The sequence below is a fragment of the Phycodurus eques genome, chromosome 5, assembly GCF_024500275.1.
Source record: "Phycodurus eques isolate BA_2022a chromosome 5, UOR_Pequ_1.1, whole genome shotgun sequence".
NCBI classification, from domain to species: domain Eukaryota; kingdom Metazoa; phylum Chordata; class Actinopteri; order Syngnathiformes; family Syngnathidae; genus Phycodurus; species Phycodurus eques.
In genome coordinates, this window is record NC_084529.1 from 4,004,988 (window position 1) to 4,032,500 (window position 27,513).

A 27,513-nucleotide genomic window follows, 5' to 3' on the forward strand; every position below is an offset into this window, starting at 1 on the left:
AGAAAAACGTCCCACATCAAAAGGTTGTGAAAAAAAAAGAATAAATACATTTATATCCTAAGTTTGTTGTTAGATCTATTATTGTTTATATAAAAGAGAACCGGGGATGGGGTTCAATGAGTTTTTCTTCTTCCCGTTCCCTTTCAGGCATAAATGGAAACTTTTTTCTTCTTCTTCTCTTCGCATGTTGCTCTTTTATTTGTTAGTGTATATGAAAGAAGTTCTGTAATTGGTAATAACAATTAAATGAAGCAGTCTTCCGTGTGAAAGGCCATCGCCTGAAATAAATAAATGCAGAGCAAAGCAAATTTATTTATCGAGCGCATTTCATACACAAGGTGACTCAATGTGCTTTACATGATTAAAAGCATTTAAAAACAAAGAAAAAAAAAACCAGCTTATAAACATTTAAAACAAAGAGGAAAAAATAAAATACAAATACAGTTAAAACAGCGTACAGTGCAAGAAATATTTAAGTGGAAATGCTCTAGAAAACATGGGGAAAAGAAGAGTTTTTAACCTGGACTTCCAAACACGCACACTTGGGGCTGACGTGACTTCTTTTGGCAACTTCTTCCATTTGTGTGCAGCATAATAGCTAAATGCTGCTTCACCGTGTTTGCGTTAGACTCCTGAGTCTGTCGATCTCAGAGCCCTACCGACTTTATATTGCGTTAGCATTTCATTTACGTATTCAGGACTTGAACCGTTTAGTGATGTATAGACCAGTAGCAGAACGGTAAAATCTATTCTAAAGCTGACTGGAAGCCAGTGTAAAGACTTCAGAATCGGGAGTAATATGCTCTGACCTCTTTGTTTTGGTCAGAACCCGAGCCGCAGCATTCTGAATGAGCTGCAGCTGTTTAAGGCTCTTTTTAGGGAGTCCAGTCAGAAGACCATTACAATAGTCAAGTCTACTTGAGATAAAAGCATGGATGAGCTTCTCCTGGTCTGCTTGACACATGCAAGAACTTCACTCTGAGCCTTAATGAATTAAATAAATAAATTGTACAAGACATTGCTCCATTTTTTTCCAAAATTATTTTGGGAAATGTTGAAATAGATTACTTTCTTTTTTGTTATTCTTAGATATCACACTGATACTACTCACGTTTTGCTTTGTGACCAATACCACCAAATTGAGATTTAACCTTTTTTTAATGTTTAACTGTTGGTTTACAGCATATTAAATACATTTTAAATATGTTTAATAAACACAATGTGTTTTATTTTTCTGTATGTGACCCCAAATGGAAAATGTTTGGACATCCCTGAATAAGATTTGTCATCAATTAAACTCATTTGAATCAAATATAAATATTTGATACAATAAATGTAAACTGAAAATATTAGTCATAAACGACAACATTAGATTTTTTTTTTTCCTTTTCTTTTCCATCGTACATCCACAAATTACGGTGGTCTGCAAGTGCAAAACAATACAGGAAGTCCTCGATTTACGAACGACTTCCGTTCCTATTCCGAATTTCCGCATAAGCCGGATTTCACCGTTAGTCGAAATTTACGTCGAAATACTTCTCTTACTGTTCTTGTTGATACTTTAATAATCAATCAATCTGGTGATAATTTTTTCAATTAATCTATGAATTGAATTTAAAGAAAACACATGTTCCCATCCCTTTAATAAAAAACTGGTCATTATTTCAAATTCACAACATAAAAAAAATGCCCAAACATAATTTAAGTATGATTCAGTTCAAAGTTTGGTTCGTAACATTTGTTAGAAATTGGCAAAAATGTTGATAATTGTTTTTCAAAGTAAAAACTGTTTGAAAAAAATGTTTGCAAACGTCTTATGATTAAACACAAAGATAATCAGGCTGCTTTCATGGAATATTGACTGTTGAGAGACTGAAATTCTGAGGATGTGGACAATTTTAAGTTCAAAAAGGTCTCAAAACGATGACTCGATTATCAAAATAGTTGTCAAAAAATTGTTGCACTTCTATTAAAGTCATATTTTCCCACCCATGGTAATTGTCAACCCTGAATTAGTTCGTCAAATGACTTTCTGTTGTATGTAGCGCCACCGGCTGGCAGAGTGACAGCATAGCAGAGCAGAACGGTCAAAAGTATTGAGACACGCCTGCCGGGAAAAGTGGCGATGAGCGACAAGTGGCGGGCTTTCATTTGCCGCGTCTCCCGCGCTTGGCGACGGTGACCATGGCGGGCATCTGGTTGTAGTGGCGGCGGGCCAGCAGGTGTTTGTGTTCGACGCTGCGGATCACGGGAAGGTCGTACACCTGAAGGAAAGGAAATACTCACTTTGCGGAAACAACAACCTCGCAAAAATGGGTGGCAAGATGTAACACAACACTGATGCTGCGGTACTAATATGTATTAACTGTTCCAATGCTCTTTCTGGAATTGCTAAAATATAAACATTCTACTCTTGCTGACAAGAGTTGTTTGCTGTATTTAGTCGACGCACCCCTCTGGTCTTTTTGGGAATGATGCGACAAGTTTTTCACACCTGGATTTGGGGATCCTCTACCATTCCTCCTTGCAGATCCTCTCCAGTTCTGTCAGGTTGGATGGTGAACGTTGGCGGGCAGGCATTTTCAGGTTTCTCCAGAGATGCTCAATTAGGTTTAAGTCAGGGCTCTGGCGGGGCCATTCAAGAACAGTCACGGAGTTGTTCTGAAGCCACACCTTCGTTATTTTAGCTGTGTGCTTAGGGTCATTGTCATGTTGGAAGGTGAACCTTCGGCCCAGTCTGAGGTCCTGAGCGCTCTGGAGAAGATTTTGGTCCAGGATTTCCCTGTACTTGGCCGCATTCATCTTTCCTTCCATTGCAACCGGTCGTCCAGCTCTAGGAAGGGTTCCGGTCGTCCCAAATGTCTTCCATTTCAGGATTATGGAGCCCACTTAAGTGCAGCAGAATTTTTTTTGTAACCTTGGCCAGATCTGTGCCTTGCCCCAATTCTGTCGCTGAGCTCTTCAGGCAGTTCCTTTGACGTCATGATTCTCATTTACTCTGACATGCACTGTGAGCTGTAAGTTCCTACATAGACAGGGGTGTGGCTTTCCAATCAGTATAATCAAACACAGCTGGACTCCAATCAAGGTGGAGAACCATCTCAAGGATGATCAGAAGAAATGGACAGCGCCCGAGTCCAATGTATGAGTGTCACAGCAAAGGCTCTGAACACTTATGGCAGTGTGATATTTCAGTTTTTCTTTTTTAATAAATATGCAAAAAATGTCAACCATTTCGGGTTTTTTTTTTTCTGTCAATATGGGGTGCTGTGTGTACATTGAGGGCATACAAAAATGAACTGAAATGATTTTAGCAAATGGCTGTAACATAACAAAGAGTGGACATTTTAAGGGGGTCTCAATACTTCCTGTAACCACTGTAATACTTCTACTCCTGGTAACACTGAGACCCTCGCTGAAAGTTCGAACACTCTTGCTGATGGGGATAGTACCCCTGCTGAGTATTTGAATAATTCTTCAGATGACGGTACCGGGAGAGTATTTTTTAAGGTAGCACTTGGTGGAAAAAGTTTGAGCACCCCTCTTCTAGGGGTACTAATACACCTAATTGTAGCAGTGGTACTTCTTACAGTGGCACTCATACTCCTGACAAGATAAGTACCGCCTATAACAATACCCGCGCTGGTAGCACTTGTCGTCTTGTTAGAAGTACCAATACTCTCGTTAACAGAGTTGTCAGTACCCCTGCTGAAAATATGAATCCATCTCACTCCTTCTTAGGGTACTAATACTCTTTGAGTCACTAATACGCCGACTGGCAATACTTATACTCCCTTGGACTGTCATGTAATACTGCTGCCGGAGGTACCAATACTCATTCTGGGTGTACCACTAGTTCGGAAAGAGGCACTAGTGAACGGACTGGAGGTAGTAACCTGAGTGCGCGAGTACTTGCGGTCGTGTCTGACCTTGAGCAAGTCCTCCACCTGGAGGTGAGCGTCCGTCTCGTCCTTGCTGAGCAGGACGCAGTTCCAGGGGCTCCAGTCCTTGCGGCGCTCCCAGCGGACCAGGACCAGGCCGAACAGGTCGCCGCTGCCGCTGAGGGCCGAGCGGGCCCCCCAGACCACCTCCACCAGGTACTGGATGTCCTCCACCTGTTAGACTCAAGTATGGAGAAGTATGGAAGCTCTTTCAGATCAAGATTGTTGTGCTTCTACGACTGTTCCCGCTGTTCTCTTCAAATTCTTGAAGAGAACTCAGAACTTTGAGAATTCAGATTCTCAAAGATTGCTAAGGTACGTGGGCTCCCTCTAGTGGTACGTCAAAGAATCACTGCCTCCGGTATAACTTTCCAGTTAAAATACATTTGCATGTTGTCTTTAAGAACTGCTTGTTTTAAAGCCTTTAGTTAGACCTTTAAACCTTTATTTTAGTACGTTTTATGCACAGTCCATTTGAATTGAATCACCCATACTTGTTGCACTATTTTTATTTTATATTTAATGTTCAAATTGTGCATACTTTTACAGTGGCGTTAAGAAAAAAAAAGAATGAATATACTTTTCAGGGATAAAACCTCCGTCTCGTTTTTGATAAACAATTGGGCCGACGAGGCTTATTTACGTATTACTTTGTGTAAAAAGTTTTGTCATCCACTGTTTTGAAAAACCAACGCGCGCTACGCCAATAATACACTGGACATCAACGCCTCGCGAGGCTTTTTTTGAAGTCGGCCCTCGTATTTCGTCGGCGGTGCTGTCCGGCGTGTTAAATAATGCGTGCGCTGAGTTCGAGTGCGTATGCTGACCACAGTTGTGTCGTGCAGGCGACCTCTGGCTTTGTTGACGATTCTATTCCTCGCTCGAAAGGGGAATGACGTACATTACCCACCTAACTGCGCAAGCGAGTGACGACAAGGCAGGTTATTAATCACAAGTCGAAACTCACGGTGCTTGAATAATTGAACCAACAGTTAGTGAACAATAATAAAATCAACGGGGTGGATGAACACACGTAATATCTCCTAATACTATATTAACGTCCAGCAGCAACAATAAAGTCAAGAAGTAAACTTTTTACACAAAGCCGCTCGGCATGCTGGGGATTCCGGCGTCAACTCCTTCGACACTACAATGCATTGAATTGTAGTTTTCACAGAATACATATTAAACCGGGCCTATTTCACTCGCGGACCGTTTGCAATTTGATATGGATTTGACTTTGATGTAACATGTTGTAATGTGTCGGTCAATAAAATCATGGCGGCACAAAAACCCATATTATGGACGAATAACGTATCTGTCTGCGTCAGTTGCGTGCGTGAGGCGACCTGCAGCATGAAGGGAATGGTGTTGTCCTTGTTGAGGAGCAGCTCGCCGTCCCTCAGCCTCTTCAGGATGTTCTTGTAGCAGGAGAAGTCGTCTCGGCTGCCGGCGATGTTCTTCAGCCGGGTGCAGTCCAGGCAACGGCGGCCCAGGTGGGCGCGGGTGGACGAGCGGAAGTGGGCCGAGCCCAGGTAGCGTTGGCAGCCGTGGCAGAGGAACACGTCGTTCCTCAGCTGCGAAGTGCTCTGGGGCACCTGGGAAACATGCATTGGCTTCTCTTTAGCTACGAATTATTACTAGATCCAGAACTGTTCCTCAAAAAGTATTGAATAGTGGGACCCTCTGATTACTGCAATCACAGTGCTTCACTTTTCCCAGATTTTGTTATGTTACAGCCTGATTAAAAAGAAATTGAATTACAAAAAAAAAAAAAAAGTAATCTACAGGAATCTGTCAGTCATTACAATGGTTTACAAACCCGAATTTCAGACGAGCTAGGCGAGACTTTCTTCCGCCTTTCTTCTACCTGTTGAAAAACGTACCTGACAAAAATATATTCATCGGTTGTCGAATAGAAACGTCCACGACAGTGAATGAGTTGATACATTTGCAACTTTGTGTCATCGTGTCGTTGTGGGATGCTGTGTGTAGAATTTTGGGGAACATAAGATGTGGAAAAAGTGATGCACTGGATGATTTTTATTTATTTTTTTACCTTGAGGTGCTTGGCCACCTCAGGGTTGAATCCTGGCGTGCGGATGAACTGCAGGAAGAGGGTGGACAGTCTCTTCCTCAGACCTTCCAGGTTGGCCGCCTTCACCTGTCGTCTTATCAGGTCCGCCTCCCTGTTGATCAGCTCCACGATGTCCCGGGTCAGCTGGCACGGGTGCACCTGCAACAACATGAAGATGAGTCACAGAAATCGCAAGTTTTGCGAATCGAAATAAGACATTAGCAAACTGCCATCTGCTTTTACTTTGGAAAATAATGATCCACATTTTTTGCCCACTTTATGACGGATGTTACAGATCATAGTTTATGTTTGTACATTTTCTGCACTCTCAATTTGAAATAATGTCCTGTTTTTTTTCAATAAGTATTAAATAATAAAACAAGTATAATAATAATAATACAATAAAATACGGTAAATATAATGTCGTTCTGTGGCTGGAACGGTTGAAGTGTATTTCCATTCATTTCAATGGGAAACGTTACCTCGCTTTACAAACGTTTCAGTTTAACAACGGGGTCACTGAAAAAATGACATTTGTAACCTGAAGTTTCACTGTATGTCCCAAATCATCTTCATTACTCCAAAATAAAAATGATTGACTATTACAGTACTTGCAATACTTGCGAACATTTCTATCAGAAACTTACTTTTTGATAAGTACAGAAATGTCAGATACTTGGGACAAATTCCAGTGATTTTCCACAGGCTGACTTGAACTTCTACATCTAAGTTCTTTTCTGTTAAGACACTCGTCAAATACGAGTGTCCTCAGGCAGTTGATACAAACCGGACAGTTGCCGTACCGCCACAATTTGGGCGAGGCACAGTAGGATGTCCAGCCTCTGCTCCCGGCTGACGGGCGCCATGGCCACACAGTCGTACAGATCTCCCAGCTGTCTGGCCCGGATGGTGTCGGGCGTGTCCATCTCGATCAGGCGACCGTCCGCCGCCCGCCACTGGTGAGGCGTCGACGACTGACGTGCACGCCGCCGCCGCCGCCGCCGCCACGACGACGACAACAACGCACCGTTAGTAGGTGTCGGAATACGACTTCTAGTTGGACTAACGCACCCACATGACTACGACTGTCGCTCAAAAGAAATATTCCTACGTTAACGTTTCCGTGCTGACCTTGTCCAGGAACTTCCTGACGGCTTTGTTGTAGTTGTCGCTCCTGATGGCGATGCCGTGGCGTCCGATGGTGGCGATGTACTGCGTCTCCTGCTCCAGCAGCGAGCACAGGGCCGCTTTCCTCTCGGCCCCTCGCAGCGTCGCGTTGATCTGATGCTCCTTGTCGCTCCTCCACTCTGAAGAAAACACACACACACACAAGGCACTCAGTTATTTTATTGAATTCATCGTCAGAAAGTATTCAAGTCAGGAGTAGAGATGCTCTGTGCCACGTTCTCGCTTTGTCGCTCAGTTTCCATCTGCAATCCCTCTGGCAGGTAAGAATAACTCCAAACACTTGCATCTCAAATCATCATTCTCCATTGAAACGAATGGAAATGCCATATATACGTAAAAAAAAAAAAAAAAAACAGTTCAAATTTGTTTTTAATAAGAAAAATAGCACTCTATAATAATGTACTTTATAAAAAGCATAGCGCAATTACCTAATTAAATAGAATGCAAAGAAATGAAACTGTTTTTGCCACATTTTTTGCTTCAATTCAATAGACTTTGTGCTGCTCCTTCTGGTGCGGACACCATGGCCACTAGTGTTTAGTTCGCAAACGTTTCGCTCGGAAGAACAAATCTTTTTAGTGAACGAACTGAACTGAATCAGTTTGTGAAATGATTCCTTCCTTGAGCTTGGCCGCCGTGAGGCGAACGAGTCGGCTGGGAGCCGAAACGGAACTGCTGAAGCGTTCTGTCACTCACTCCTGAATCCTCGGCGAATGACCAATGAGCAGCCAGTGACAGGCAGCGACGTGCAGGCGGGGGAGGGACTTAAGTGAACTGAACTGGTGTACTGAGGAACTGAAGAGTGATTCGTTCAGTGAACTTCGTTCGCGATCCGCTAAGGAGCGATGTACTAGTACGATGACTGATTCGTTTCCGCAAGGAACGACGTACTACGTAGTGAACATACTCATGAGTCCTGACGTCCTCGTAGGGATAGCATTCACTAGCAGCTTCTAGGTAACGGCTAATTTTGGAGTCAGTCAAGCACATGAAAACAAGCACACATATTTAAAATAAATGTAAATTCATCATAAATGTATATGTTGAGTGAACGTGAACCTCAGGGGTGGATCATTAACTGAATGAGGAAGCACTTGAATGATTTTGTGAAAAGGAACTGAACCATTCGGTGAACGGACCTTTTGAATGAATCTTTTTAATCAACTGATTCGAATGATTCCGTACACTCAAAAGAACTGCCGTGCCCATCACTATTGGCCACCTAGGGGAAGTATATAACAGATGTACTTTTATAATCACAGACATAAATAGGTAGATAGGACTCGGCCCTTTTAAGCGAGGAGGGTCAAAGTCGTGAGCGCATTCCAAAAGACCGAGGACACACACGCTGTGCAATCACGACAACGGAACCGCCGGGAGTGACCTTTTCACAGGTAAAAAATAATTTGCCTCTTTTTTTTCTCGTTGTTGTTGTTGTTCTGAGAGCACACACGTTTGGCATTGACGCAAAAGTGAACCCCGTAAACATCGGTTGAGAGGTGAGCAGGTTACGACTTCATTGCAATGTCCACGAATTGCCTTCGATGGGAATGTCGACCTCCCCAACATGGCTGCCACATTGGTTGACCGAGGGCTACTACAGCTCGCTAGTATTCATATCTATGGTTATACTGCGCATCACTGGTGTCAAAATCAAGGCCCGGGGGCCAGATCCGTCCTGCAACATCATTTAATGTGACCCACAGAAGCAAATCATGGTTCTTGCTAAAATACCAAAATTGCTCATTGTTTTCCCCTTAAATAAGGTTGTGAATTGCATGCATGTTCTTGTTACCAGTTCCACTTTTAAACGAACATGAATAATAGTTGAAGAGTTTCCACCTATTTGTTGTATATCCGTAATAATTATGAGGGGAGGATACATTTACAGTACATCACACAGGTCGGAAATCCAAACATCGATGTGGCCCGCGACAACAATGCTATTGGTTAGCCCGTCTTCGCTCTTTCCCATTATGTGTTTGCGTTAAGCGAGCGCACTTCAAGACAAAGTTACAGTATGTTGGCGTTTTAAATACATGTGTAATACTTTTAGTTTATTGTTTAGTTCGACTTTAAACCTCAACTGGGTGTGGCAATAAACAGTTTGAAGCGCCTGTTTTTTAATAGGAAGACTTGTTCACGATCTGCTTAACTGCTGCTTGTTCTGAAGTGAGTTGAGCGGCTGCCACCATACAAGGCTCGTATCTTACGGCACCACTGTACTAACATACGTGTATAGTCCTAATATAAGTGTATCGCTCACATTCACTTATACCCACATAAATCGCATTACTCATGCATACATCCTAGCATGAAGTAGTTTCCGCAAGTATACCCACATGAACTGCACTACTCATCAAAGCTCTTCCACCTACTCTCCAGGGCGTTGTAGAGCAGGTTGAGGTCATCCTTCTTCCGCGGTTGCATCCAGCGGTCGTGGCTGTCTCGCAGCTGCTCCGCCCTCTCCTCGTGCCTCCGGCGCTCCTGAAGATCGATCCAGGCCAGACGACGGTCACGCTCCCGCCTCAGCCGCTCCACCGCCCGGCAGCTCAGCCAGCGACGGGTGTGCGCCTGCAGGCGGATCACCTGCCGGGGACACGCCGCAGTCCCGATCGCCTCATTCAAATACACCAACTCCAGGTACCAATATGCCTTCTGACTCAGAAGTTCTGAGGTACTAATACGACTGCTGGTGGTGCTAATATTTGCGCTAACAGTACTGATGTGCCTACTCGAGCGGTGACGTGCGATGTACAGTTTGAGCCAAACATTTGAGTGGTGTATTTACAGTCGGACATTCAAAACTGATGAACTGGTATGGTTCTGACCTGGGGCCTCTATTTTCGTGGCCGGAGCGCAAATGGTGACGTATCTTGATTTCGGTGCAAGCGCAAGGCTCACTGGCGTATCCTAATTCGGCAGACCGATCTATGCCAAGATGGGCGCGTCCTTTGATACCCGCACGGCGGTGACTGGAAGTCGCTCTAAAATTACATCTGCTAAGACCACGTCGAACTTTTGGCAGAGCCAGTTTTACGCGATTTTGGTGAATTTGATGGAAGTGCAGGCAGACATATACAGTACGCGGGTTCGGCTGACGAGTGGTGGATCAGATGTAATCATGTTTAAAATGTTTTAAGGTTAGCTATATCGCCCATGTTTGGCTTTGATTTGGAGCAAAATTTTAGAATGCATTGGCTGCAGCTTCCACGTCGTTTTCCTCACAACCGTGCCAAGAAGTATCTTTTTCTTTGTGAATCAAGTTGCGCATGAAGAGTAAGAAGATGGACTAATCCATTGCGAAGGAAGGGCGGTGGGGTACAGTGGTCCACCTCGGCTACGTCAACGTCCAACGTGTCCAAGTGCGACGTCACCGGACGATGATCTATAGCCTGCTCACTTGCAGTACTGCCATTTCACCAATAGATGGTGCTGTTCTGTGCTATTTCTGCTTTTTAGTTACCCAATCTGAAGTGAGGCCGATTGCTCTATGCCGCACTTCATCTCACCCTTTGAGGTATCAATGCTCCCATATAATGTATTTATACTACTTTTTTTCTGGAAGTACAGCAAGCAGTGTTAAAACCTCTGCTGACAGTACAACTAAAACAACTCAACACTACTACACTTACTAATACTCCGACTGCGACACTAGTATTAAAACACCTTCTGTCCAGACAGCATCTTTTATCATTTTGCATCCCAGTAATTCATGTTTATTTTTTGTTAACTTGAACTTTCCTTGCTGTAAACCAATTTTGAGTACGGCGAGGGGGAACTAATACAAAGGCTAAATGAGTATATGGGGTTTTAAGATGTGCCGTGAGCCTCAATATCTCTGTTTTGGTGTGTGCATTTAGCTTGGTAACAGTGTTTCACATGCATCAAAGCTAACTCACAGCATTGAGCCTAGCGTCGTGATACTCGTCTGCGGTCACGTAGCGGCCCGGGCTGAGCAGTTTGTCCTTGAGGTTGGAGATGTAGCAGCCCACGCTGGTCATCTGCGTGGTGACGCTGGAGGCGCACTGCTGGGTCTGAAGCACCTGTTCCGCAGTCTGAGGTGCAGGACAAAAATGTAGACCCTCCAGAACAAGTATCTTGAAATTGATTTTTTTTTTTTTTTTTTCCCTGTGTGTTTTTTTTTCACCTGTGTGTCTCGGCTGACTATGTCCACCCCTCGGCCGGGTCTCGCCCTGCGTGGGGTCTGGGCGGCGGCGTGGTGGTACTCGGCGCCCGTCAGCTTGTGCCTGTAGCCACCCAGGAAGGGCTTCTGCAGGTGGGGATGCTCGCTCTCCCCTGGCGCGTCCTGCGGAGCGCCATCGTCTGGAACGAGATCATCTGGTGTGCCACAGGAAATCCTCCAATTTCAAGTCTGAAATATTTATTCACTACAAACAAGTCTGAAAACGATTTACTCACTACAAACAATGTACATACAGTAAGTGTAGTCATCTAGCTAGAGTATGCCAGCGACATAAGTGATAGGCAGAACAATGAAATGCGCCTACACGAGATGGCAGAAGGTCCAAATATTCTTTATAAAATTTACAACACAACAATAACTTTGTTTTGAAGTAAATAGGCCGAGATTTCACACTGACTTTTGTAAGTAAACTGAGACAAGATAATCATTTAATGTACACGAATACATTTTGTGACGCGTTTGGTGAGCCATGAGATTTTTCGAACGTAAAGTACTGTCTGCGCCTTGACTCAATAAAGGTTGGGAAACACTGATCTAGAGCAGTGATTTGCAACCTTTATGGAGACAAGGCGCATGTTTGGCAATTGAAAAATCTCACGGCACACCAACAAACAAAAATGTCACAAAAAGTGGATACATTAATTACTGTATGTACTTCCTGCCATCTAATATAAGACCATTAATTTGTTCTGTCTGTCACTATGCCTCACTGGCATAAATAGATGAATACAGATACATTATTTCTTGGGAATATATAATTTTTTAAGTAATTAATTAAAATTTGATAATTATCCACGGCACACCTGAAGAGCGCCCCCCCCCCCCCCCGGCGGTGAGTTGGCTCCGATGGTGGGGGAAGATGCCGGTCCGACCTGGCAGGCCTAAGCGTATTGTGAGGGTCTGCTGGGAACGTCTGGCAGAATCCCCTGTCAGAAGGAGTTTCAACTCCCACCTCCGACAGAACTTTGCTCATGTTCCGGGGGAGGCGGGGGACATCAAGTTCAAGTGGACCATGTTCCACTCCTCCATTGCTGAGGTGCCCTACCGAAGCTGTGGACGTAAGATGGTCGATCCCCAACCCGTTGGTGGACACCGACGGTGAGGGATGTCGTCAAATTGAAGGAGTCCTATTGGTCTTTTTTGGCCTGTGGTACTCCTGAGGCAGCTGATGGGTACCGGCTGGCCAAGCGGAATGCAGCTTTGGTGGTCGCTGAAGTAAAAACTCGGGCATGGGAGGAGTTCAGTGAAGCCATGGAAAAAGACTTCAGGACGGCTTTGAGGAAATTCTGGTCCACCATCCGGCGTCTCAGGAGGGGGAAGCATTGCACCATCAACACTGTGTATAGTGGGGATGGGGCGCTGCTGACCTTGACTCGGGACATTGGGAGTCGGTGGGGAGAATCCTTCAAAGACCTCCTCGACTCCGCCGACACGCCTTCTCATGAGTGAGCAGAGTCTGGGGTCTTTGAGGCGCGCTCTCCTATCTCTGGGGTTGAGGGCACCGAGGTGGTTAAAAAGCTCCTCGGTGGCAAGGCTCCGGGGATGGATGAGATTCGCCCGGAGTTCCTAAAGGCTCTCGGAAAAGGGTGGAGTGCCCTCTCCAGGTCGGGGATGAGATTCTTCCCCAAGTGGAGGAGTTCAAATATCTTGGGGTCACGAGTGAGCGAAGAATGGAACGGGAGATCGACAGGCGGATCGGTGCGGCGTCTGCAGTGATGCAGACTTTGTATCAGTCCGTTGTGGAAAAAAAGGAGCGAAGCCGAAAGACGAAGCTCTCGATTGATCGGTCGATTTACATTCCTAGAGAGACCGGAGACCCCTAGAGAGACCGGAGACCCCGGGGACGACCCGGGACACACCGGAGAGAATACATCTTTCGGCTGGCCCGGGAATGCCTCGGATCCCCTCGGAAGAGCTGGATGAAGTTGCTGGGGAGAGGGAAGTCTGGGCGCCCCTGCTAAAGCTACTGCCCCCGCGACCCGACCTCGGATAAGGAGTAGAAAATGGATGGACGGACACCTGAAGAGTGCTCACGGCACACTAACGTGCCCCTACACACTGGTTGAGAATCACTGATCTAGAGTGACCGAGAAATCTTGTATCGTGATTAGAAGAAAGTGAAAAACACAAGTATCCGTTACCTGTTAGCAGGCTCACATTGATGACGTTCTGCATGTCTTCGCGCTCTGAGTCAGCATGAGTGCGCAGCGGGTGAGTGTCGGGGTCTGATGACGTCATCTCCACGGTGGCGGTGCCGTGCGGCTGGACGCCGAGTTCCGAGAGGCTCTGCTGGTCCCGAGCCGCTTGCCCTCAAACGCAAGCACGCTGCTATGTTATGTGCAGTATTTGTCACTTTTTCAGAAAAAAAACTTCATTACAAACTAAAGGTGCAACGATCCATCTATTATCCGACAGCTTATCGATTATCAAATTAATTGATAATCATTTTTGATAATCGATGAATCGTGTTTTAAGTTGAAATTGTCCAAATCCTCAGAATTTCAGCCTCTCCTCCTTAAATATTCTCAAATTTCTGTCATTAATCTTATTGGTGTTTCATCAAAATAAGACATTTACAAACGTCTTTTACTTTGGAAAACATTGATTCACATTTTTGCCGATCTTCTGACAATTATTATCAATTTATGTTCGTGCATTTTCTGCACTGTCAATTTGGAACAATGTCCTCTTTTTAATTGTCAATTTAATAAGTGACAGATTAATTGATTTTAAAAAATAATCGTTAGTTGCAGCCCTATTACAAATTATAAATGAGGATTAATAGCGTAACGACCAGGGACATTGCTTCCTATGAGGAGCCGGTAAGGACCGTCAACTAAGTGCACAACTGAAAATTGCCAAAACAAAAATAAAAAATACAAACTGTTTTTTCAGGTACCGTGAATAATAGCAAATAATTTGACTCAAAAACAAAGGAGGTCTAAATATAAGCAATATTGGACATTGAAAATGTCTCGCAGCTCTGGATGACTATATTAACTAAATATTCTACTTCATCTATTCTTATATCACAAAACTAAATAAATTCCATGTCACGACAGTGTGATCGTACAGTTTTAACAAAATCATTTCCTAGATTCCGAAATAAACTCGGTTCGCAGACAATATGAACTAGTTCGTGAACTTTCTTTCATTGAACTCGTTCAGGTACAACACTGAACAATACAAAGAAGAATCAGCAAAGCACCACCGCCATGTATGTAGCATGTACACGATCATGAACCCGTGTTACATAAACGACTGTATGCACTCGAGTGACTCAATCAATGGTATCAGCGAGCATGCTAGCCTTCACTGCGACGACATTTTAACCGTTTGAACAGCTGAATTTTTAACGCCATCTCTAGTGTCTCACACCAACCTGCTCTAGAGCAGCTAGCCTGCTCGTCCTCGCCTCCTGGTTGTCCCTCCGAGGTCTTTACTCCTGGTAAGGTCTCATCCTCCTGATCCTCTCCAGTCCCCGGTTCCCCTTGGTCCACTGAGGTGTTGACTTCTGATAAGGTTTCGTCCTCATTCCCTGGTACTGCTTGGTCGTCAGAGGTGCTTACTCCGGGTAAGGTCTCATCCTCCTGATCCTCTCCAGTCCCCGGTTCCTCTTGGTCCACTGAGGTGTTGACTTCTGATAAGGTTTCATCCTCATTCCCTGGTTCTGCTTGGTCGTCAGAGGTGCTTACTCCTGGTAAGGACTCGTTGTCTTGTTCCTCCTCATTTCCTGGTTCCCCTTGGTCCTCGGAGGTGTTTCTTCTGAGTAAGGTTTCATCTTCATTCCCTGGTTCCCCTTGGTTCTCTTCTGTGTTGTCGACTCCCATTAAAGTCTCCTCCTCCTTCCCCGTTTCTCCTTGGTCTTCGGAGGTGCTTACTCCCGGTGATGTCTGGTCCTCATTCCCTGGTTCGCCGTGGTCCTCTGATCCTGGTAATTCTTCATGATCCTTGTGCTCCTCATCGCTTGCTTCTCCCTGGTTCTCTGTTGTGCCCGGTTCTTCTTGGTTCTCCTCTGATCCTGGAGGAATGGTTGCTTCATGCTCCTGCTCTGACATTATTTTATGATTATTTTATTAAATTTTTTTACACCAGCTGTATTTTTAGTTTCGTCCGAGCGAGCGGTTTCATTGAGCACCTTGCAGCGCTTCCGTTTACGCGTTGCCATAGCGACCAGGAGGTTAGCCCAACCCCCTTTCTTTATTAGCTCGTTGCCACGATCGCAACAAAACGTGACGTCAGGGCACATATGTCAGGTTCAATGACGAATAAGAAATATCAAAAGAAGTTAAAAAATAGGATTTTATTTTTTAAATTAAGAGTATGATTTAAATTGAGACTGTTTTAGAACATAGTGGTACTATTGATGTCCTACGTTTTCGAGAAACAAAGTAAAGAGTGAAAAGTACACGTCTGGGTGTTAAGCATCAAAATACAGTAAGTTGAATTTGTTGTATAATTCGTGAAGGGAAAACCCTTCATGTTGTGATCCAGTTTCACGCCACATAACTCTTTTTCGGCAAGGGAAAATAAACACTATTGCATTCCTCATGAAACTGCAAGTGTAATTTGTTCAATTCGTTGAGCGGTTGTGAACAATACACGTTTAATATTTTAGGCTCAAGCATCCGCCATCTGGCATGTGCGTGTGACGTCATCACGCCGGACCCTCCCCTTTGGCTGCGCAGAGCGCTTTACATTCCTCGGATCAAGCCACTTTTGGGTAAAACTCGCAAAAACAATTAGTTAAATAAAGCGTGTTGCCTTCCACAGAATACACGTATTGAATCTGAATGTCACTATTGTTTTTGTTTTTAATGATCATATACTTTTATTTGAGTTCACTCTGTGCTCTGCAACCTCGGGGGGCATTTATAGCGACTCGTACGTCTCCCCTCTGCTTCTTCGCCAGAGTGGTACGCTCCATGTAGTTGCCATGTTGGATGGCCGCATCGTCGCTGCGGCTGCTTCACTTTGAACGATGAAATTCTCGAGTTTCTCCGTCTGAAAATACGAACCACGGGCGATTATTTGTCGTAAACCACATTGCAGCGACGAATCGAGTCGTTTTGCGAACAAGCTGTGGTCCAAGGAGACACGCCCGGTCGTTGGCCGCCCTCCAAAGCTAGGCAAGCCTGGCCGCAAATCGGCGGCGATGATCCGGCTGATGGAGGCCACAGCGCCCGCAGCCCGCATGGACGTCGTGTGAATTTCGTCGGTTTTTTTGTTTTTTTGTGTGTTTCCTCGGGCTACTTCCACGTCCTTTTGGGGGGGGGGGGGCCTCCGCTCACAGGCCATGAACAGCCACCCGCTGCCCCGCCGGGTCGCCAACGTGGGCTCCCTGCTGCTCACCCCGCAGGAGAACGACTGCCTGTTCGGCTACCTGGGCAGGAAATGTGCGGTGAGTTTGCGCAGCACCTGCCGCGCGTTGGAAGTGCAAATCAAGTGACGTTCAAGCTCTAGCGCTCCTTTGAGCAGCTCAAACGGACACTTTTCCACCTCGTTAAACGACCTCTTGGGAATACAGTGACCCCCCCCCCACCCCCTGTCTTGTCACGGTTCTCTATTTGCGATTTCACATTCAGCGCAGCCGCCTTGACTTAAGAGTTCAATTCGTTTCCTGGCCAAGCTCAATTTGCTCGTATGGAAAATCTATTGAAATATATATTTTTTGCTTTGAAGTAAATTGAAATGCCACTACAGTGTTCTCTCACAAACAAAAGAGAACTTGCTGTCACATCTGGGATGCCTCAAGGGTCCATACTTGGCCCTAAGCTCTTGCTTATGTTTTTCAATGACGTCAAGTCCATACCGCAGATACTTTGTGCTAAACTCTTTGCAGTTGATGCCAAACTTCATGGTTATTTTCGTCGTTTTGATGATGTCAGTGATTTAATACGCTCTGATTTAAAGGCAGTTTATCAGTAGTCTAGAAATAAGATGAAAAATGTTTTGTTGAGCTTTCCGGTTATGTTAACCCAAAGAGTGATTTTTCAAGTAGTTGGCATCACAGTCACTTGTAATAACCTAGTCAGGGACTTTGGTCAAAATGAAAAATGTTCCTATCATTGTTCAAAAACTTCAAAGACGGGTTTTGTTAATGTTAATCTCATTTTTTGCTAATATACACAATCGTAACCTTGAGTTCTCGGCGATGTTATGTCAAGTTTTTTTGAGACCTGGATTGGAATACACAACTGAGATATGGTCTCCTTTTGTAAAACGTGATATAGAATAAATTGAGTTTTTAAAAAATTATTATTATTATTATTTTTTTTTAATAAAGGTATAGATTGCCTGGCTTCTCTGGTTACTCGTATGACGACTGTTTAGCCAAACTTAACCGTCAGTCCCTAATTGTCGTGTTGCATATGGCTGTTAACTTTAATCTCTCGTGGCTGTTAACTTTAATCTACTCTTTGAATATATACTTAATCTACTCTTTGAATATATGCATTGTCGGCTTGAACGAGGGCACAACTGAAAGGTAAACATAACAAATTGGACCTAATTTTTGTAACAGGGTAGTGTGATTATTAAGTAATCTTAGAATTGATATTGTTAATATCCATTCTCTTGCACGTGAGGAATTTTTCCCTAGACGTGTGTCTCAATTATCCCATGATCAATTGTGGGGTTGGGCTGAGAGACTGTGATGTATGTTTAATATTCTTTAATTATATGCAATGTTTGTTGACTGGCTAACAATAAACTCAAACGAAACATTTCAAAATGCGATGGAATGAAAAGCTACCGAAAATAGATGGCTTGCTCTGGCATACAACAAAAAGAGCAGTAGAGCTAAGAGGATAACACTGCCCCTGATGGTGGGAGGCCGAAATGCTGTCAACAATTCCTTGTTTATAAATATGATTGCATTCATTTTGTGTAAAAGTCGGAACATGGTGACAAAAGCGCTACAGAAGTGGAACCCGTTTAGCATTTGTTAGCCGCTCGCGCAATTGAAAAGGGCCCGCCCGCTCTTTTATGTCGACGTGTGAACTTCACCAACGACATAACCACATTAATCCCACAATCACCTCTGCTATTCTAATCCCTACATCATATTATTCCTGCTCAAAGCCACAAATATTCAGACGAGCGCTTCCTCAACCATCTAGCTGTGCACCAACGTTTGTTCTTCTAAAAAAAAAAAAAAAAAAAACACCAAAAAAACCACACTTAACAAGTGTGAGAGATTCCACGTGATGTTAACCTGGGCGTCTGTGTTGTGCGCGTGTGTCCGTGCAGACGTTGTGTTCGGCGGTGGTTCAGGTGTACGCTGCCGAGCGGACGTGCGGCTGGCTGAAGAAATGCTGCGGCGTGGTGTGCCTGGTCAAGGACAACCCGCAGAGGTCGTACTTCATTCGAGTCTTCGACATCAAGGTGAGACGTGCCAGTCGCTGTGCCATCGAACGGACACAGAATGTTCTAGAAGCAGAGGGGATGTGTGTGTGTGTGTGTGTTTTCAGGAGGGCAAGACCATGTTCGAGCAGGAGCTGTACCACAACTTCTCCATCAGCTGTGCCAGGTCTTACTTCGTCTCCTTTGTGGGAGATGTGAGTATGAGTCCTTCTCGATAAGGCAAATGGGAAAACATGAGTACATCAATAAATACATAATAGTGCTTGTAGAGGAAACAAATAATAGTACCAATAAGAAAATAATAGTGCTAGTCTTAAAAAAAAAAAAAAAAAAAAAAATGCTTGAGAAATCTTCATGAAAATAATGAGTGCTCGTGAAAATCCTAATAGTGTTAATGAATATACATGTAATAATGCTCATGAAAATATTTAGTGCTCATGAAAATAAAAGTGCTATTGAAAAAAAAAGAATGAGTAATGCTAGTGAAAATAACAATAGTGCTAATGAAATTAGTAAATGAAAAGAAATGTAAGCGCAAAAGAAGAAGACGACCACCAAGAGCCACTTTGTTGTTGTCGTTGTATGTGCGACTTGTTTAGTGAGCCTTTGTGTCGTCTTCCTCAGAGCAACCAGATCGGTTTAAACTTCGCCAGCGAGGAAGAAGCCAAACGCTTCCGAGCGTCCGTCAACGAGCTGCTCGGCCGCAGGCAACGCAAGACCGGCAAGTTGTCGTGCTTCCTTTTGCCTCATTTTGCTCTCGCTAAGCTCTCCGACTGCCTTATTGAAACCTCCTCATCGCCGCTTCGTCTTCCTGTCGCGCCTTGCTAACTTCACGCTGGTGGCGGCCATCTTGCTTCTTCGATTTGAACTTCTGAGGATGCATTTGGACTCGTCGTGCCTCATCTAAATTTTCCTTTTTCTTTTCCTCATTCTCCTTCATCCTCTTCTCCTCCTTTTCTCTCATCCTACTGGTAATCCTTCTTCTCCTTGTCCTTCGATGTTTCGTTTTCCTACTTCTCCACCTCGTCTCTTACTCCTCATTCTCGTCCTTCCTCCTCAATCTCCTCTTTTTCTTCACCTTTTTCTCTTCTCCTGCTCCACATTCATCTTTTCATCCTTTTTCTTCCATTTCCTCTACTCTTTCTCCTCCATCTTCTTTTTTTTATTCTCCATTTTTTTATTCTCCTTCTTCATATTCTCCTTTTTGTTTCTCTTTTTTTTAATCTCCTTCATTTTCTTAACCTCCACCTCCTCTATTTTTTTCATCCTCTTTCCCGACCACTTTGCTCCACTAGTAATTGTGTTCATTTTATTTTGTTTTGCAGAGAAAAACGGTGTGTCTAAAAATGGTACGTTAACCTTTTTTTGGCAGCCAATTCTTTCTTTAAATGGATGGAACTGTTCTTTCCCAATTAGAAATAATGGAAATAGCAAGAAATAATTTTAAAAATTACAGAAAATGTTAAAATAACAGTAAAACAACGAAAGATCGAAAAAGAAGTCCAGCACTATTAATAATAAAAGGTAACAACAGTTTGTTGAAATGTTGATAATACTCCTTAAATATCTCGTACTTCCTTATAAGGGAAAGTACAGTGGCCCTAAAGCAGGAGTGTCAAACTTTTGTTTTTGTTTGTTTTGTCAAATTGTAGGTACTCTTTCCCTCGGAGAAATGTGAAATATTTTTTTCAATTTAACTCACTGACTGCCACGACTTTGGGAGATTAGTCATTTTACGTTTGCATTAGTCTCGACTAAAAGCTGTGATGAGCGTATCTCCTGGGTCTGGTGGGTCACAGCCCCATTGGCCCCATTGCAAGTGGACTTGAACCACCAAAAGTGAACCAAAAATTTAAAATGAACTCCTTAAATCTTGACATTTGTGAAAATCGCTTATGTGGTATTTGTGTAATCGTGCTGAGTAACAATCCAAAGTACGGTGGCCCTAAAGGAGCGTACTGTTTGGCGACCCACGCTCCGCAACCTTGCTGTGGCTTGCGCGTGGTGACCGGGCAACGCAGCGCGTCGTGTCGTGCAGGTTAATCCACACCGCGGGAGGTGGGTCCATCTGTGCGGCGTACATGCTAACCTGCTAACCTTCTTTTAGTGTGGCTAATCTGGAAGTCTCAAAGCTGCTGCTTTGTTTTCATGTGAATGGCAAGTGTAAACAACACTTGTTGACAAACATTCAGTGATGAGTGAGCATTAACACAGGATGGATGAGACTTTACCGCTGCATTTGGGAAATGTGGGAATTTCAGACTCGCCGCTCGGAAAATTGTGATGTTATTTTTGGATGTACTGTAATTTCTCGTTGGCGGCACGGTGACCGACTGGTTAGAGCGTCAGCCTCACAGTTCTGAGGTGCGGGGTTCAATCTCCGTCCCCGCCTGTGTGGATTTTGCATCTTCTCCCCGTGCCTGCGTGCGTTTTCTCCGGGCACTCCGGTTTCCTCCCACATCCCAAAAACATGCATTAATTGGAGACTCTAAATTGCCCGTAGGTGTGACTGTGAGTGTAAATGGTTGTTTGTTTGTATGTGCCCTGCGATTGGCTGGCAACCAGTTCAGGGTGTACCCCGCCTCCTGCCCGATGACAGCTGGGATAGGCTCCAGCACGCCCGTGACCCGAGTGAGGAGAAGCGGCTCAGAAAATGGATGGATGGATGGAATTTCTCATGTATAATGCGCACCATGTATAATACGCACCCGCAAAATTGACCTCAAAATTCTGGAAAACCCTTCTATATATGGATAATGCATTTTTACAATGCATGATTTCGCTTCTACCCATATAATCAAAACATGAAGTATTATCTGTATTTTGTTAGTTTTTTTTCCAAAGAAAGAACTAATTCTGAAGTTAAGCACTTTATTTGAACACATAATATATATATTTTTTAATTTACTTGCTCTTCTTTTGAAATTCACAGCCCTACTTTTATTTAGTAAATTAGAAAACACAGTTGTGCTCACATGTTTGATTACTCTGGTAGAATTTGTAAGATGGGTACAATTCTTTAAAGAAAACGTGAAGGACCAGGCGATATTAAACGGGTCAAGCATTTCAGAAAATCATTATCATTAAACAAAACATAACCATAAAGAAATTAATGATGGTTGTTGAGTCACCAGTCATATTTATAAAAAAAATAAATAATACAAATTCACAAATTCTGCCAGGGTATGTAAACTTATGAGCACAACCGTACATATGCAGTCATAGGTACCCCTGTCATATTGGAATGAAAGTGGAGGCTACACTTTTTTTATAACCACAAGGTGGCGGTGGCATTTTGGAATGAAAGTGTACAGCTTTTTCATAACCACTAGATGGCGGCATACATTTATAAAATGTGAATGTTTTTTTATTTTTTTTCCTTCTTCATTTGCCCCTATACCTATGTATAATGCGCACTACTGGCTTTTGACCATTTTTGGGAAGGGAAATGCGCATTATACACGAGAAGTTACGGTATGTGTATTCGTACAGTATTATACCATAACAAGATGGAATAATAGGGTATATGCGCAATCTCCTTCCGCATGCGGCAAAACAGCTAGTACCACTTCCTCCTCCCACAGGTGAATGGTGATGGAAGCTGTGACAAAGCACCTGTGGGAACATTAAATGCATTTTTTTTTTTTTAAACACAAGATGTCACCACGTAGCCTCCAAAGATTAGAGCCAATGTTAAGGCGTTGTTTTTTTTAAGGCGCAGCAAATTAGTGTGGAGATATGTCACTCTTAGTCTTCAGGTTAAAGTTCAGGGTAAGGGTTCGAATTAAGGGTGACAGTGTTGGTACTGTTTAATGTAAAAAAAATAATAATAATAATAATAATAAAAAGGCTACCAGTTTGATACACACTTAGAAATGCCAAATTTGCCCCAAAATTATGTGGGGGCATTAAAAACCTTTTAGAATAGCAACACAAAAAAATGCGTCTCACTGGTAAGCTATTGAACAGGCTCAGGGGTAACTCGTGTGGTCTTTGGAGACTACCTGGTGCCCCCAGGCACTATATTGGTGACACCCCTCACTTGTGTTTTATTGTTAGGTTTAGGTGTTGGGGTGTAGAGTTTATGGTTATTGTTGAGGGTCAGGTTTTTGGATTTGGGGTTAGGTTTAGGGTCAGACTTCATGCTAGATTTAGGTGTTATGGTGTAGGGTTAGAATAGGGTTAGAAGTTGTGGTTAGGGTTACTTGATAGGGCTGGTTTAAATTAAACACAAACTGTATTATTTGTTAAAAATGTATTTTAAAAGTTTTACTGCCAGGATCATTAAGAAAATAAATACAGTGGACTGACCAACTCCAAATAGTGAAAATCACCAAATAATTGCTGTTCCCCTATAATTGTCATAGAAAAACAATGTAAAAGAAACAAAAATAATCAGGGGTTTCCACAAATAATGGGGTATATGTAAAAAAAAAAAAAAAAATCTCTCTCTGTGAATGCTGAACTGGAAATATGTATTAGTATGTATATAGTATGTATGCTAATACATATTAGCTGGAAGCTAATACGTATTAGCTTCCAGCGGATTGCTGGAAGTCGTGTGGCGGTGCTGGTGGAGGGATTTGGATAGAGATTAGCTGTTGCGGATTAAGGATGCTGCTGCACTTTGTAGAGATTATTAGGAATTGGAGGATTGAAGATATTTGGAGCGAGATCTACCGGGTGATTGAAAAGTAACTCCCTGTTTTTAAGTACTTGTAATGTATTTCTCAACTATAATTCTTACAAGAAATGAACATGAGAAGACAGTGTATTGCATGGAGTTTTATTTCAAATTGGATATGGGCGCCAGCATTAGCCACCGGTTTCTCAAGCCGCCTGGGAACCGCATTAACTGATTTCACAAGGAACTCTTGTGGGATGGAAGACATAACTTCTCGTATCCGCTCTTCAAGTCCTTCCAAAGTTCTTGGTTTGGTAGAATAGACGTGCTCCTTTAATCATGAAACATACACCAACATTTTAAAATAGGGATTTACTTTTCAATCACCCTGTAGATATTTTCTTTCATGCAGACATACAGTGCCGTGAAAAGGTATTGGCCCCCCTCTCAAATTCTTAGATTTTTGCATAGTTTCCTCACTTTGTTTAAGATCATCAAACAAATGTAAATATCAGACAAATATAACCCAAGTAAACTTAAAATGCTGTTTTTAAATGGTGATTTTATTTAAAATAAAATAAATTAAAAAAAAAAAAAAAGTAATGGCCCTCTGAACCTAATTAAAGGTTGGGCCATCCTCGGCAGCAACAACTGAAATCATGTGTTTTCAATAGTCTTAGAACTCTGACCTTACTGAGGCAAGGGAAGCCTGCAGTTCTTTAGTCCAAGTTGTCCTGAGTTCCTTTGTTGCCTCCCGGGAGTCATTGCTGTTGTCTTGGGGTAATCTTTGTAGGCTGGCCACTCTTGGGAAGGTTCACTCCTACCAAAAACTGTGATTAGCCAAAATTCATGATTAAACAAGGAAGGGGTAATTACTTTTTCACACAGGGCCAGGAACTTAGTTTTTTTATTTAAAAAAAAAACAAAAAAAAAAACGCATTTTAAGTTCACTTGGATTATATTTGAATATTTACATTTGTTTGATCTTTAACATTCAAGTGTGGAACCTACGCAAAAATATGTGTCAGAAAAAAGACAGAAAGGGGATAATACCTTTTCATGGCACTGTATGCAGCGATGAATTTTGGAATTGTCATAATTGTGATAAGGAGATGAGCACTTACCATGCAGTTGGCATGTAGTTACGCATCATGTAGCTACTTAAATGTCGCTTCATAACATGTAGCTACCCAACATGTAATCACTTGGTGTGTACCTAGTTTTGTAGCTACTGCACATATAACTACTTGACATCAAACTGCTAGGCATATTGCTAGCTACCTTGCTTGTAGCAATTTGGCATTTACCCGCTATGTAGCTACCTAACATTTGACTACTTTGTATATAGCTACTTAGTGTATCCGTAAGTTTTCACAGCGCTTCACCTCTTCCACATTTTGTCATGTTACAGCCCTATTTCGAAGTACATTACTTTTCCCCCTGAACATTCTACACACAAAAGCCCAAAGTGTCGGTGTGAGAAGCACTTTTTTTATTTTTTTATTTGCAAATGTCTTAAAAAATGCCCAACATGTAATAATCAGCATGTCACTAATTGGTATCAAACGGCGCACAGTGGCTTTGGACATTGTACGCATGTCCATTATTCTCGCTGCACAGGCAATAGCATTGTAAGCATTAGCGTTGTTCAAGCGTGTTATGATGTGTTGTTGTGACGGGTTTTCCTAACCAACTCGCCTTCCGCAGGTCCGACGCTGCACATGGCCACGGTGGACATAAAAAATCCGGAGATCAACAATGCGCGCCTGCTCAACACCCTCGGCTCGCAGTACCACGTCAACAATGTGCTGAGTCACAAGAAGGACAAAAAGAACAAAGTAAAGAAGAAGAAGCTGACCAAGGCCGACATTGGCACGCCCAGCAACTTCCAGTCAGTTCATCTACATTTTCTTACTCAAGCTAACGCTGCTCCTGGTACACCAACACAACGTTATCAAAATGTGATACCAATCAGTTATTAAAATTGTATACTACACCAAACGCAACCAAACAGTACTGCTTGATGGCTCCTGTACATCCTAGCATTTAGCTACCCAACACATACAGCGGCTGAAATAAGCGTTTAACACGTCAGCATCTTTCTCAGTAAATATACTTCCAAAGGTGTTATTGACCTGAACATTTCACCACGTGTCGGGAAGAACCCAAGTAGTCCAAACATACAAAGAAAGTAGGACAAATAAGCTTAGAAATGAAGTTGTGTGTAAAAATGTGAAATGAAATGGGGTGGGGGAGTATTGAACACATGAAGAAATGGGGGGGGTTGCAAAAAGGCATGGCTTGCCAAGACAGCACCAATGTATCAATAATCAAACAGCAATCCAGCCCCTTGTCAGTGCAAATGAATATCAGCTGGTTCAGTCCTCATTGATGGCCTACAAAAAGGTCTCATCGGCAAGGTGTGAGCCAAGACGCATCTCATAATGGCCAAGAGCAGAGAGCTGTCTCAAGACCATCGCAAACTAATGTTGCAAAACATAACGGTGCACTGGTTAGAGGCGCACATCGAAGCTTCTGAACGGTCCAGTCAGCACGGTTGGGGCCATAATACGGAAGTGGAAAGCCAGTCATACCACCATAAATTTGCCTCGATCAGGTGCTCCTCGCAAGATTTCTGACAGAGGAGTGCAAAGAATAACCAGAAGAGTTGTCCAAGAGCCAAGGAACACCTGTGGAGAACTTCAAAAAGACCTGGAATTATTAGCAGGTGCTGTTATCACGAGGAAAACTGTGAGTAATGTACTTCGCCGCCATGGCCTGTATGCACGCTCACCACGCAAGACCCTATTGCTGGAAAAACAAAAAGCATGTCAAAGCTCGTTTCAAGTTTCCTGAACAACATTTGGACAAGCCAATTAAATACTGGGACAACATAGAGCAAAATTTAATTGTTTGGATGCCATACTGCACACCGCGTTTGGAGGAGAAATGGCACTGCACATCCCCCTAAAACACCATACCAACAGTGAAGTTCAGATGTGGGGACATGAAGGTGTGGGACTGCTTAGCAACAAATGGTACTGGTAAACTTCACGTTATTGAAGAAAAGATGAATGGGCAAATGTACCGAGACATTCTCGACAAAAATCTGCTGCCATCTACGAGGATGATGAAAATGAAACAAGGGTGGACATTTCAACAGGATAATGATCCAAATCATACTGCCAAGGAAACTCTCAATTGGTTTCAAAGAAAAAAAAATTAAAATCTATGGAATGAACAGAAACTCAAGGTCCATAAAAGAAGCCCAGAGAACCTTTGAAGACTGCTTGTGTGGAGGAATGGGCCCAAATCACAGCGGCGCAATGCATGCGACTAGTTTCTCCATACGGGAGGCGTCTTGAAGTTGTCATTGCAGACAAAGGCTTATGGACAAAATATTGACTAAATACCAGTTGCTGTGTTCAATACTTATTTGTTCTACTGTCAGCAGCACCTTTGGAAATATATTGAATGAGAAAAACGGTGACGCGTTAAATACTTATTTCAGCCGCCGCAGGTACTTGGAATTTAAATGTGGTGGGGCGTGTTCTCTGCAGTCTGATTGCACTTGTCTCATCTCGTCCTCCAGGCACATCGGTCACGTGGGCTGGGACCCAAACACGGGCTTTGATGTGAGTAACACACACATGGCAACACAATAAGGACTTTGTGTGTGTGTGTGTGTGTGTGTGTGTGTGTTGAGGCGGCTGCACGATGACATCACACAGCAACAAGCTGCTGTTGTCACACATGTAAACATCCTTCCCCCCCAAAAAAAACAAACTTATACAATAAAAAAAAAACTTTGATCCTTACACGGTTTTTCATGAAAAGTCGTACATTTCCGAAAGTCGTGTGTTCCTGAAAAAAGGTTTCCCGAAAGGTGTAAATTTCCGAAAAAGTCATATTTCTGGGAAACGGTTGTATATTTGTATGTGTTTTTCCATATAGTCGTATTTTTCCGGAAACAATCATATTTCAGAAGTTGTTAAATTTCGGGAAAATGTTTTTATCCAAATTGTCATTTTTCAGAAATTGTTTTACAGTTCTCAATATGTAATATACAGTATTTAAATCTATTGTATTTGTGAAAGTCATTTGCAAAAAG

At 43.1% G+C, this 27,513-nt stretch overlaps 2 protein-coding genes across 4 annotated transcripts in view; one reads left to right on the plus strand and one right to left on the minus strand.

Moving 5' to 3' along the window:
• Positions 1-399: 399 nt before the first annotated feature.
• Positions 400-15,619, minus strand: iqub (IQ motif and ubiquitin domain containing). Of its 2 annotated transcripts, none has more exons than XM_061677202.1 (11): positions 14,796-15,619; positions 13,555-13,722; positions 11,357-11,532; positions 11,109-11,264; positions 9,585-9,795; positions 7,150-7,325; positions 6,822-6,992; positions 6,001-6,177; positions 5,291-5,539; positions 3,930-4,115; positions 400-2,264 (listed from the first exon to the last, which is right to left on the minus strand). In XM_061677202.1, the coding sequence occupies exons 1-11, from the start codon at positions 15,469-15,471 to the stop codon at positions 2,148-2,150; spliced, it is 2,463 nt and encodes an 820-aa protein (XP_061533186.1). In that variant the 5' UTR covers positions 15,472-15,619; the 3' UTR covers positions 400-2,147. The 2 variants fall into 2 exon arrangements, with proteins under 2 accessions (XP_061533186.1, XP_061533185.1); XM_061677201.1 differs by having other exon boundaries at positions 11,357-11,547.
• Positions 15,620-16,340: 721 nt separating this feature from the next.
• Positions 16,341-27,513, plus strand: part of LOC133402949 (actin nucleation-promoting factor WASL-like) — an 18,058-nt gene continuing 6,885 nt past the window's right edge. The window contains exons 1-7 of one of the 2 annotated variants that reach the window (XM_061677303.1): positions 16,341-16,814; positions 18,665-18,799; positions 18,886-18,972; positions 19,403-19,499; positions 20,104-20,127; positions 25,110-25,293; positions 26,995-27,037. In XM_061677303.1, coding sequence (XP_061533287.1) covers positions 16,710-16,814; positions 18,665-18,799; positions 18,886-18,972; positions 19,403-19,499; positions 20,104-20,127; positions 25,110-25,293; positions 26,995-27,037 — 675 coding nt within the window. In that variant the 5' untranslated portion in view covers positions 16,341-16,709. The remainder of the gene's footprint in view (positions 16,815-18,664; positions 18,800-18,885; positions 18,973-19,402; positions 19,500-20,103; positions 20,128-25,109; positions 25,294-26,994; positions 27,038-27,513) is intronic. The other variant, XM_061677304.1, reaches the window with a different exon arrangement.